Source organism: Falco peregrinus, chromosome 5 (genome assembly GCF_023634155.1).
Source record: "Falco peregrinus isolate bFalPer1 chromosome 5, bFalPer1.pri, whole genome shotgun sequence".
Lineage (NCBI taxonomy): Eukaryota > Metazoa > Chordata > Aves > Falconiformes > Falconidae > Falco > Falco peregrinus.
This window is the reverse complement of record NC_073725.1, coordinates 20421430-20434193: the sequence shown is the minus strand read 5'-3', so window position 1 is coordinate 20434193 and position 12764 is coordinate 20421430. Positions and strand designations below refer to the sequence as shown.

The 12764-nt window shown below is 39.6% G+C and overlaps 1 protein-coding gene across 4 annotated transcripts in view; it reads right to left on the bottom strand.

Moving 5' to 3' along the window:
- The window catches only part of ELMO1 (engulfment and cell motility 1), a 311529-nt gene that overhangs the window by 154355 nt on the left and 144410 nt on the right, over positions 1 to 12764 (bottom strand). For all 4 annotated transcript variants that reach the window (XM_055803695.1, XM_055803697.1, XM_055803694.1 and 1 more), the window contains one exon: positions 9958 to 10062. In XM_055803695.1, coding sequence (XP_055659670.1) covers positions 9958 to 10062 — 105 coding nt within the window. The remainder of the gene's footprint in view (positions 1 to 9957; positions 10063 to 12764) is intronic.

The window sequence follows — 12764 nt, the reverse complement described above, 5'->3', positions numbered from 1 at the left end:
CAGCCGCGTTGCCCGTCTCTGGACACGCTGCAGCACCTCTACATCCCTCTTGTAGCGAGGGGCCCAAAACTGAAGACAGGGTTCCAGGTGTGGCCTCACCCATGCTGAGTGCAGGGGGACAATCACTGCCCTGGTCCTGCTGGCCACACTGTTTCTGATACAGGCCAGGATGCTGTTGGCCTTCTCGGCCACCTGGGCACCACTGCCAGCTCACATTCCATCTTCCTTCAGTCCTACCTTGATTCTGGTTTGCCTGGCTGCCCTTTACTTCGATAACTGGGAATCTACTTCTGCCAGTTTTTCCTTTCTTTAGTCCTTGCAAAGCTACAGAATTGGGAAGGTCCAACATGGAAATGTAGCTTCTAATACACTAGATGTTACACAGACAAAAACCAAAAGCAGCTCACAGTTTTGTACTGTAAAGCTACACAGTGCAGGGGTACTAAATGCTGCAGATCCTTGTCTCATCCTCTGTTCCTTTGATCAATAGTATCCATTACCATGAAGCAAAGCAGAAAACCACCATGATGTGTAACACTCAACATTTTTTCCTTCTTTAGGGAACAGCAAAAAATCCTCAAGAGAAAGAAGACAAAAGGGAAAGAAAATTACTAAGGGAGGACAGCCAGAAAAGTTTGAGTGATGAAAGACATTAATGAGCAAGACAGGGGAGAGAGTTGATTTTTTTTAAAGCAAATCGTTCTTAAAACAAAAGAAAACAACTGCAGCTCAGGAAAAGGAAGGAAAAAAGAGAAAGTGAGAGAAGCATAGAATGAGGACAAAATGGTATCACAAGAAAAATGAGATGAATTGACTAGCAGAAGAGCAGAAAGGAACATGTATAAAAATGTTTTTAAAAATGCAAGGAGGTGAAATTTTTAGGAAACCAGTATAATCCATTATCTTGACATTTCTACAGATGAAACTCTGTAGCCTATTAAGGCATGGGAATTTGACAGTATTGTACTGGAATTCAGATCAGTGCAGTTTTTGCTATTTTTAAGTTACCTACTACGTATATTTCTCTTATCTTATTTACAAATTCCTGCTGTAAGTGGAAGAGAAACATTCCCAATTACCAAACAAAACCAACCAGTGATCAGAAACAGAAATGAAGGGTTGATCATGTTCCCCAAGGTAGACATTTTGAGCAGTGTTGGTCAGCAGCTGCTGAGAGCTGAATTTCTTCTGGTAGTTAGCCATATGAATTGCCTGAAGTACCCTGTTTCCTCTGAAGTGAAAAGTCTTTTCAAGAAGGCGGCAGCCCTCTAACATCCAATCGTCCAACAAAGCACTTAGATACAGAAAACAGTGTTCCTCCTTAAAAACAACAACCTAACATGTTCTTTAACTGGAAAATCTTTTTTACTTCCTCTTGTGTTACAAACAGTGGTGCTCAGCATTACCCAAGACAAGCTCACCTGCCTTTACAAGATATCTACTAATGGCATGGACAACAAAATAAAATAAATTCAAGTGTCATGCCAAGATCACAGAAGAAGAATGCAAAATCTCCAGTAGGAGAAAAAAACCCAAACAACCAAAATCAAAAGATTTTCTAACTTCACGCCCATCACTACCTCAGGAGCACGAAAGAGATTCTCAGGGAGGCAATGCACTACATGAAGAATTTTCTACATTTGACTACCACCGGCTTAAAAATCTGCATCAGCTTCAATAATGAAGCTTATACCTGCAACTAAGAGTTAGACTGACAAAAGGCAAAGTTTTGAAGACAAGTGTATCCAAGAGCTTCTTCCTCAAAATCCAGGAGGATGAAACCACCAGATAGAAATATTCCTCCTTCACTGGGAAGGAATATTGACTTAGCTGATCCTTTAATCTCTCACATTAAATATGAAATTCGCTCAAAGTATACTGCCCACAGCAACTGCAGATGTAATCCTCAGGTTCCTGAACCAACCTGAGAGCCTGGCAATGGAATTGAGATTCATTGTGATGAGGAAATAAATACAAAAGTGAAGGGCAAGACTCAGTATAGCTGCATCAATACTTATAATAAATCCCTCAGCAGACAGTTCAACAAGCATTACCGCACTATTAAAAAGGAGCATTTCCCCAGACCCATTTTGTAGTACTATCTAAAATGATCCTGGCATTAATAGAGAACAAGTTCTCTAGCAGTCTGCTGTGTATTAGTATCAACAGGTTCAGAAAGCTAGCTAGTGAAGAAGGTAAAAACCTCCTCAGACCCAAAATGAAAAGTCCAGCAGCATTTTAATACCCAAAAATATTACAGCAGGGATTCTCTTCCTTTTCTTGATGCTGCTTTTCCTAAGACTCCTTATCACATGAGGCAGGCTTCACCATTCCCTTTTCATTCAGATGCATTAAGGAACTCTAGGAAGCAAGACCTAAGGATACGTTTCCCGAGAAGGATAAGGGACTTTACTGCAGACAGACTCAGTTTCCATTCATCCTCTTCACCAATTTTGCTTTCTTCCTAAGGCAGCTTGTCATCTGCCTCAACTTCAGCATCAGTGTTCTTCCATGATCCCTCACTCAGCACCATACCCTCTAATCTGTCTTTTGTATCTACATTATTTTATTTTCAATTTCCCATGCTTCCGCCCTCCCTTATCTCAGCCTTCATTCACATTCCTGAGGCATCACAGAGATTCCTTATGGCAAAACCAAAATAAAGCAACAGTTATGTCTGCGTGCCTCAGGAAGGCACTAGAATTACAATTTAAGCCAAGATTTGAGAGAAAAGCTGAGACCTACTAAAGGTACTAAAAAAGAAGAAGAAAGGAGCCACTGACATGAGAAACACACATGCAAAGCAGTGCCTTCTTTAAGGGACATCTAGTTACAGGACTTTAAGGATCGGACACTGAGAGTCTGATAGGTGCTTTGTCAGGCACAACTATGAATAAGCCCCTGGGGACTAACTAGCACATCACATGAGGAAGTGCACTGTAACCTGCTGCTCCCAGGGAGAACTACTGACAGAAGGCATGGAGCCCACTATGGCAAGGCAGTCAGGAAACAGTGACACAGTCATACAGTGCAGGAGGCAAAAGAAAAGCATCTGATTATCTCATTATACAACAACATATAGGTAAGGGGGTGAACTCAAACTGTCATGGTAATATATAAGCTAGTGCTTGACTCTACAGCCATAAACCACTTCTAACAATGATGGCTTAAAATTTCCAGTAGTGGGTTTTCTTCTTGAAAATTACGGTGTGTTTTCTTCCCCCTTTTAAAAAACAAATCTAGTGCCAAAGCTAAATTTGGATGGTTCCGCAGCTGCTCACCTCGCAATAAATTTTGTTTCTCACACAAACACCTTCACATGAAACATGATTGTATTTGTCTTTGTTTTCCATCAAAAGTGAAACACACAGTGGTTCGTCTTGAGATATTATAGATCTTGCCCCTTTCTTTGCCACTCCATGCAGAATCAACCAAATCACTGTAGAGCATGGTGGCAAAACACAAGAGGAGAAGGACCAGCTGCCACGTCATCTTCAGAAGCAGCACCAGGATGCGCTTTTCACTTCCCACAGGTGTAGGAAGTGGGGGAGTATTTCAGTGTTGCCTGGTCCAGTTTGAAAACTACCAGCCAGGTAATTCCTTCTCCCTCTATGCCCCACACAAAAGTAAGAAGGCAATGCTTTCCCCGCAGTCCTCTCCTTGCTCACCTCTGGCAGAGGTGGAAGGCAGGAAATCGCAGTACCTGCAGAATATTGCAAGTTTTTTATTTTTCCTTTCTTTCATAATGTGGAACAGACCCTACATTACTCTGGTGTGGATATATTAGAAAGGCATCGACCTTTATTGCACATCAATGAGACTGGCAGCTGGAGTACCAATCACAAAAGTTCCCAGCACAGGGTAAATAGGAACACCTGTAAGGCTCCATAGCTAGCCGCCTTCTCTCCCCATGTATACACATCTCAGCTTTGCAGAGATACTTTTTTTTTTGTTTCACAAAAACCAGCCAAATCTTTCTATGCTACTGCTGCAACTCATGGTATGATTCAAAACCTTCTAAAGGCAATACCTAGAGACTTGCAACAACTTCTGGGCCCTTTGGATCAGGACCCGATTTAGCCAACAGCTTCCATATATGTGGGAAAGTTTAGGTGTGCAATGTAGGAAAGGCGAGAAGTGATCGGAACATATTCAGGACTGTAACACTGTCATATATATCCCACAGCTCATACCACACAGGGCTGTGCAGAGGGTGCCATGACCCCCTTACAATTCTCTCCCTCCCTCAGTACTAACTTCGCTCTGTGTTTATGCTGCAACCAGTCACTCCAGGTGTTTGCCTCTTTACCGTAGAAGATCCACCTCGATTCTGCCATCAATGACAGAGGCCCTCAGAGCAAAACCACACAGCTTCTTGGTGTGCTGTCATGACAGAGACGTTGAGTGACGTTTGGGGAAAAAACAAAAGGCAGGCAGAAAAATGGTCAGATACCTGAGTGGAAGTAAGAACAAAGAATGATAAGACTGGCAGAGAAAGGTGAAGACAAGAACACGTTACGAAGCTGGGAACCACTGAGCTTAGGCAATTGGGTCTCATACGGAAAACTGCATTCCTTCACAAGACACCAGGAAGGCTCATATAACAAAGCTCACTTTTTTTCTCTACCTTTAGCAGAACAGAAATAAATCACATCCTTTTCCTATCATTTCTGGGGGAAAAAAATGGCATGGCAGAAATCAAGCTCAGTTTTATTTCAGAAAATGCTGAAATTATATGTTGGACTACTCATATCTGATCAGGCTAGAATGAGTAGGTAGGCATGAGGAGACTTTGTGAATTGGCGGAAGGATGAGTAGGCAGCCTCCTATACAACAACTACATGGGTTAGAAAGTATACGGCAGACATTCTGACTGTGACTCAACCCATTAAAGTTCTGAAAGGTCTCAGCAGGATGCCAGCAATCTTTCTGCCTGCATCACTGGCACTCGCAAACAGCACCTGCTCCTCCACTCTGACTTCTGAAAGCTTCAAAAGGAAAAGAACTCCCTCTAAAACCTCCCCAAAAGCAGCAACTCAAGTAGCTGCTGGGGAAGAAATGTCTCTGCATCGCAGCTGTGTGAATAACCAATTTTCCAGCTCAGCAGATGCAGGGGAAAGGGGATTTTCTACTATGACCCTAAACCAACTCAATTTTTAATTTTCAGGTTATCAAAATAACTCTTGGTTGGTGCAACCAAAGTCCAAATGTTGTTGTGGTTTAGAACATATTAATAACTTCTAAAATGTTTTAAATATAAACCCAGAAAATTTAGGAGCATACCACTAAGTATCTTACACATAATTCACAAAAAATGTAATAGCAATGAATCCATTATAAAACATACAAGGGATTATAAAACATACCAAGGAATTAATAAACCCAACTTTTCAGCATGGATTTAAACACTGCTTTCCCGTCCTGGTGACAGTAGTTTATACTGAAAATTTTACATTCATTATCTAACAAATATTTGCAGGAAATTATAAAAATCAGTGGGAAAAGGGATAAAACCTCTCTTCTACAGATGAGGGACTTGAATTTCAGGCTACAGTAATAAAATCTCTTCCAAGGAACTCTTATTTTTCCCTACACATATGAAGAACCTTCTGATCTAATAAATGGCAAAGAATTGGACATAAATTTGGGTAGCCAGCTGGGCAGAATCCAAATAGGTGGACTGCCAATGCACAGACCCAGAGCTGCTAAGTTTATTAGCAGTTTCTGCCTGAAGCACCAATCTCTTACGCTTAAACAAACCAAGGAAACACAGGTATGTGTCTTCTCAAGGCAGGATCTTACCCCAAAGAAGCGGTGAGACCTGCCAGAATATGGCTGGTCATAAGCGCAGCAGAAAAATATAGACAAGTCACAAACTTGTCAGTCATCGAAAGCAAATTCATTAGAATGAGAAATGTAGAGCCCACCAGAGACAATGTCATATAGAACTTCTTTGTGACTCAGCTGACCTGCTGTGAAATACCACATCTAAGCAAAATCCTACACTCTGTCCCAGATGAAGGTTATCACTATAGTTAGATGTCTGTGAGGAAAATGTAAAATAAGGGAATATTTCAATGGTAGCACATTAGAAGCTAAGGTGTAGTTGAGGTAAATCCAGTTTACCCAACAGCATCTGCTCTTACTGCCTGGAAACACTGTTAAATTAGCCAAGATCCAAGATAAATGGCAGCCCGCTCACAACTGGAGCAGTAGCTTTCATTTTGCTGCCTGCTATCAAGAACACCTGAATGAACATTGACTGCACATATAGGAGTCAACCATCAAAACTGAAAATCCAGTCCTAGACACAAACACAGCACATTTAAATGCAGGACAACCACTATCAATTTTTTCTTTTTGGGTTAGAAATAAAAGGAGTGTTCCATTTTGGTTCCTTTAGCTTGCACTTTACACCAAATTAGAGTACATATTATTTTACATCAATATTAGCAATCACTGAAGTGCACGCATGCAAAAATCAAAATCAGGCAAATGAATACACACCTACAAACATACGCACACAAAATATTTCAGTTTTATATATTCATACCCCTCTCCTCATTGCATCTTGAAAACAAAATGGATCTGAAAAATCTTGCCCCACAAATTCTCAAACAAATCAATGACAAAGCACCAATAAATGGAGATACTAACAGCAATGGTGGCATAATAGCATTTCCATGCTCTTTCCTCAGACTCTTTTTACACTTAGAGGAGTTTCAAAGGCACACTGCTACAAGTTACCAGTAAGAAAAAAATCTCAAGATGTCTGCCCCGAATAAAGTCTCTTTTAAATGGTAACTTATAATTTTATTTTTAACATAAGTAGAATGTGAAGCTTAAGTAGTTTTGGAAAGGAGCAAATTGGAACCAGGGGGAATTGTCTGCTCCAAAAGAAAAAATAAAATAAAATATCTGTCACAAAGCTTTATTCCAATCATTTTCTTCACTGTTAACTTTAATTATACACTCTGACTGTCCTATAATTATGTAGCTTGGGAAGCTGCCAATTATTTCCTGTGGAAAATTTTAAAATTTCTTGCAGAGATTCAACATTACTTCCATCAATGCATTCCATATACTATGTCACCACCTTTTAAAAGCAAAACGTCTGATGATAGCGATTGATTATTTAGGTGGAACATAAAAAAAATGCAGTGCATATCAGTCAGTGATAGAACCAGAGAAATAATAAAAAAAGAGAAAGAAAAGCTAACTCAACAGGAAACCAATTCAATAGGAAACCTATTTAGAAATCCAAACAAAAGCTAAGAACAAACACACAATCAAAGAAAACACGAGGTTATTTTCCCCCTCCACTAAACAACATTTCTTATGGAGGCTCAAGACATATTGTATAGTAAACAAAATAACAAGATTCAAAAACAATTAACTCAAAGTCTAAATACTTTTTTTCTCCATTAAAATGCAGCATTGCCAATACAGTCAGTGAAGCCGCCATGACTTCCTGGTAGTGTTTTTGCTTAACACACCGTATTCTGTCAGAAGAAACTTATTTTCCATCTTCATTTCAAACTGACTCTGGTTTCCAGTCTCAATTTTTAATTACTGCACAGCACAGATATTATCTCAGTTTGGGGATTAGGAATTAACCCATCGTACAGCAATCAATCGCAAAGGGCCAAGCTAAAAATAATCTCTCCTCCTAGGAACCAAAACATTTCCTAGTCTCAACAATGAAAAAAAGCTAAGAGCTCCTGTCAAACAAGTTGTTCAGTATGCAAGTATTATGTGTATAGCTAGTAATTTCTTGTGGAAACTTAACCTTGACCATAGAGAGAATTTTCATTAGGGTGTAGGAGTAGGAATAGATTTGAAAAAATAATGAAGGTCAATGGAGTGTACAAGTACAGCAAACTGGTGTTACAGGAGCTTTGGTAGCCAAAGGTCATGAAGAAAAGATAATGTTTGATGTGAAATAAGGAACCCAAAATGAGAAAGAAACAAGCTTGTCAAGGCCCACAGGAAAGTACTGTACACCAGCTAGTACATCAAGGACATGAAAAGTTAGAAATAGGTGTCTTTTGGAATCAAAGACTAGCAACACTGTAGGAGTTGCACAACACCGTTCATCTCAAGAGGTGTTCAGCATGCTGTTAATATGACAAGGTGGACCACTGCAGATGCATGAGCTACCATGCCAGCAGTGTTAGTAAAAGCACTAACTAGAACTACCCAGGAAAGATGGGTAGGTTAACATACTCCCAAGGAACATTAACAGTCCCCAAAGCAGCTGTGGGTAAGCAATTTAATCTGAGGGTGCCTGGGTACGGCATTTCTAGTGTACATGTATTCTTTCTCAGGTGGGGAATACATGAGGCACCCACTCGCCTAACAGGAACCATGCACGAATAAAAACGGGCATCTCAAAATAACAGTAAAAAGTCTCAGTAATGCAGCAACAAAAATACTGCATTATAGAAACAGAGCAGAGCCAGCAACAAAGTCCTTTCTAAAGAGCGGCTAATTACATGCTACACTGAACCCAATTTTTAAGACAGCATTTGCAAGATAAAAATGAAAAATAAGAAAAAAATTGAGAGATGTCAATGAAAGCTCTATTTCAACAGAATTTCTGTCCTCTTTAAATTCTTTCAGACTTCTTTAAAGCACGACTGTCTCATTTGGGAGCACTGGCTACCCCTTTCTAAGTATATTCTCTAAACCTAAAATTTTCAAAAGCAGCCTATGAAGTAGCACAGTCCACATCTTATCAAATTTTAATGAGAAACAGTAATCAATTTTCATTACAAACCAAATTCTCATTACAAAACAAAACCACAATTCAGCATAGTTTATCCAGAAAACACACTCGTTGCCCAGTATGTGAAACAGCCCTTAATTTCAGGGGTTTATAGGGGTTGATAAATATTGCTGTATTGCTGGCTACCACAGCTTCTTTTAACAGTTATTGCTAGATTCAGACCAAGGAGAAAACACATTTAAAGAGCAGATCTTACAATCTTGTGGTCTCCTATTATGTCCATGGATCAAGCTGGCCTGGACATCAGCAGGCCCTTTACAAACCTGTTAAGAGCTTTGACATTAATCTACTTTGAGCAAAAACTAGATGATAATGCATATTAAAAATTCACTCTTCACTTTTTAGTAGACATGATTGGTGTGTCTACTGCCTCCTTCTGTACACGACCTTTAAGCAGGTCTGCATGTGCGCTTTTTCTTGGGGAGTTAAACCACCCCTACTATCTCAAGACACTGACTTTCTAGACTATCCTCTACTACCATCTGTGCTCGCTAGGTTTACACTTGGCAAATATTTGATTTCAATAAAGGTCAGGAAAAGTTGTGTTATTCACAGGCAGGTATTATTCAGCTGTATGCCTCTTCTTGTAAGGATGCAACACACAACTTGCTTTAACTACGCTTGAAATAACAAACGTAGGAAGTGGAGTGGGCAAGGGGCAGGAACAGGTTGTGCAAGTGAATCATGATGCTTTTTACCTATTTTTCTCCAAGCATTACCTCACCTACAGCAGTAATTTTTGTGGGAGCGTCTGAACTCTCAGGACACTGCCAACTCAGTCACTTACCAAGGCATTTGCTCATCAAAGTCTTTCTTCCACAGAGAAAACCCTGCAGTTTTTGGTAGACTCAGAGCAGGACAAAGAATTCTACACAATTACTAATTTCTGAGCTTATGGACATCCATCATGCATCTAAAAAAGGCACAAGCTCATCTCCCTTCTCTTTGCAGGCCTAGGCAAAAAGTATATTTGCAAAAAGTATAATATTTGACTAGACAGCTGTACAGCTTTCGCCCAAAGCTTTTACAGACTTAAGTTTAAGTGTTAGGTGGTTTGCCTTCCTAGAGTTCATTAACAGTATAAGGATTCGGATCCTCCTCTTCAAAGTAAACTGTAATCCCTGTGAACAGGCAACCACACAGATTTCAAAGACAAAAAGAAGCCTTACCCGTATATAAGCATCCTGGTGATGTTTAGCAAAGTACAGCATGTTGTCGAGGGCTAGCATTCCTGGAGGGGTCTGTGTAAAATCCATTGCTGGGTTTACGTGGTTCTGTAAAAAGATAACAAGATCACTCAATTAGCATCTTCACAAAATCTATCAGCTCCCCAGTGATGTGCACCACGTTAGCATGCTGTGACAAAAAAATCCAGCAGCAAAGCTCTTTTTGCTGAGGAAAAACCTCTCAACTAGGAAATGGTCCGTGCCTCAAAGAACTTTAAAGCCAAATGCAAACACTACAAGGCTGGCAGGTCAGTCATTCACTTCTGCAGCAACAGGATGGAGTGCTTTAGAAACAGATCTCCAAGTCTTCCACGGCAGACAGTACTTTTAGTCTGTAGTACCACCTAGGAGTCTATTTACATGAAAATGCAGATATATATGCAAACTGCCACTGAAACACCTCTTTATACAACTGCTATGGAACGATTCCAAATAAACCACGAAAAGAAGAAAAACCTACTATGTTCAAAAGCTATATTAAATCTATTGGACTTATAATAAATAATAACAATAATAAAGTAAGTCTATTGGACTAACAATAAACAGATCCACCTCGTGGAATTCAGGTAAATTTTTTGTTATGTTCTGAATCTCTGAATTTCAACAATGGAATGAATGAATCACCATACCAAATATAACCAAAACTTGTTAGGTACTACATGTACCTACAAATTTTAAATGTTAAATTTCACACACTACATGAAAAACTACATTTGCTTCAAAATAGCCATTAACCTAATCTATCTATCCTTTGATTGGATGGACTTAAATGTACGTTTGAGTAAGTTTCTTGTAGCTAATGGTTTAGATACGAATATTTGCCTGGCTACAGACTTGAAAATACCACAGAAGCTGCTCAAGAAAAACAAAGACCCAAGAGCATGTCTCCATCAAAAAAATGCCTATTGTCTGCTATGCTCTTTTATCAGTATCACTTTTGCAGCGTCTCCAGCTCCACTTATCATTCTGACACACAAAGATTTCCCTAGTCGCTTTGTGATGACATTTCTATTCTGTAAGACCCAGCTCACACAGACTTTAAAAGTGCATTTACTAGCAGAAAACTGACTGGCAAAGATTAGCACAGATTTCTTCTTTCATCAGTCTTTTCTGCTGTGTGCTCAGGCCTGATCCACCCACCTCACTTACAAAAGCATGGGTTTTACTACTTTTCCTCCTGTTGAGTCTGTCAGGCTATAAAGTTGTAGAAATGTGAGATTCCACTCTCTTGCCAATCTTACCTTTAGATGTATGAGAGGTTGGTTTTAGCCAGCCAATACTTCATAGTCACATGAAAGATTAGAAATATTAGAAAGTGGAAACTATACGTTAAGATGGCTGCTGCAACTTTAAAAGTAGACAAAGATTTTGGGCGGAAGATGGCATGCACAACCTGTTCATTTTACATCTCCAGTGTAGCAGAACTGATGTACAAGCAAAGCAATCATAGGCTCACCATTGTGCAATAGGGAATCAAGAGGATGTCTCGAATCCTAGATTTTATATGGAAATACATATGCAATAAATATAAATATTTCAGAAGGAAGTAGTCTAGGGTAGGAAAATAAAGGCTTACTGAGTTGTGTTTTCCAAAACCTTCTCTTTTAATATTTTTTTGTAAAAAACCTTTCATCTGTTCATCAGAATGACAAACAAAAGCCCTAGATGGCTATTTCCCCAATTCAATGTTCCATCTTCCACATTGATAGATATATCAGTCAGAATATTTAAAATGAGTACCACAGTGCTTCACGCACAACAAACTTCAGCTTCTGGGAGGAGAGAACTTCCCTTCCTACAGTTTTCAAGCATTCCAGAAACTGCATTTGAAGAGAGACTGAGTCTGACAGACACACAAATGCGTGCCTTCCCCCCCACCCCCCAAACCCAGCATGAATATCTCAGCAGAACCTTCTATGCATTTGAAACCACCTTAATTTTGAGCATAAAGTACAAGTCCTGGGGAACACCACTTGATACTTAGCCTTGCCACGAGCTACATTTCCCTGGGAAAGCTGTTGGGAAGCTGTCAACAAGGAACCATACAGCACCAGTTTTACAATGCCCTTTGCAAGAACTTCAGCATAGAGCTGCACATACTCTCTGCACCCTCATGCACAGGCAGAACATACTTGGATAAGTACCTGGCAAACAGAGGGAGTATCAAGACCCATCTACCTTTCTCCAGCTATTAAAATACTAATACTCATTTCACTGGTATTTACAAAGGATGCTAAAATAAAAGCAGGACACTGAAATAAAAAGACTGATCTTCTGTTGCTTGAACAGTTCCTTCGTCCCATTCTACATCTCAAACTATATAGACATGTTGACAAAAAACAGTGAGGGCATGAGAAATCCCACCGTATTTAGTAAGAATGACTCATTTTGTCTTTTACCATCACTACTAGTTCTATGTTCAATCAGAAAAGCCATCTCTCCACCACTTACTACTTTTTCTCCAAGTCAAGCCTATAAACCCCAGCTATTTTCAGTTGTCTGTTTCAGAAGTTTCTATCACTGAATCTCAGAATAATTAGGGCTTGATCTTCAGCTCTGTTAGGTTAAATAACTGGAGATACGCCAGCTAATAATAGCAGAGGATCCTCCAGACAGTTCTGGCACGTGTGAGACAATACCTTATCTTCAATTATTCTTCAAATTCAAAAGGAATGCCAGCTGCCTTCCTTCTTTCTTCCTCCCCCTAAAATCATCCTTTTCTTAACATGTTGAATATTTGCAGTTAAAAT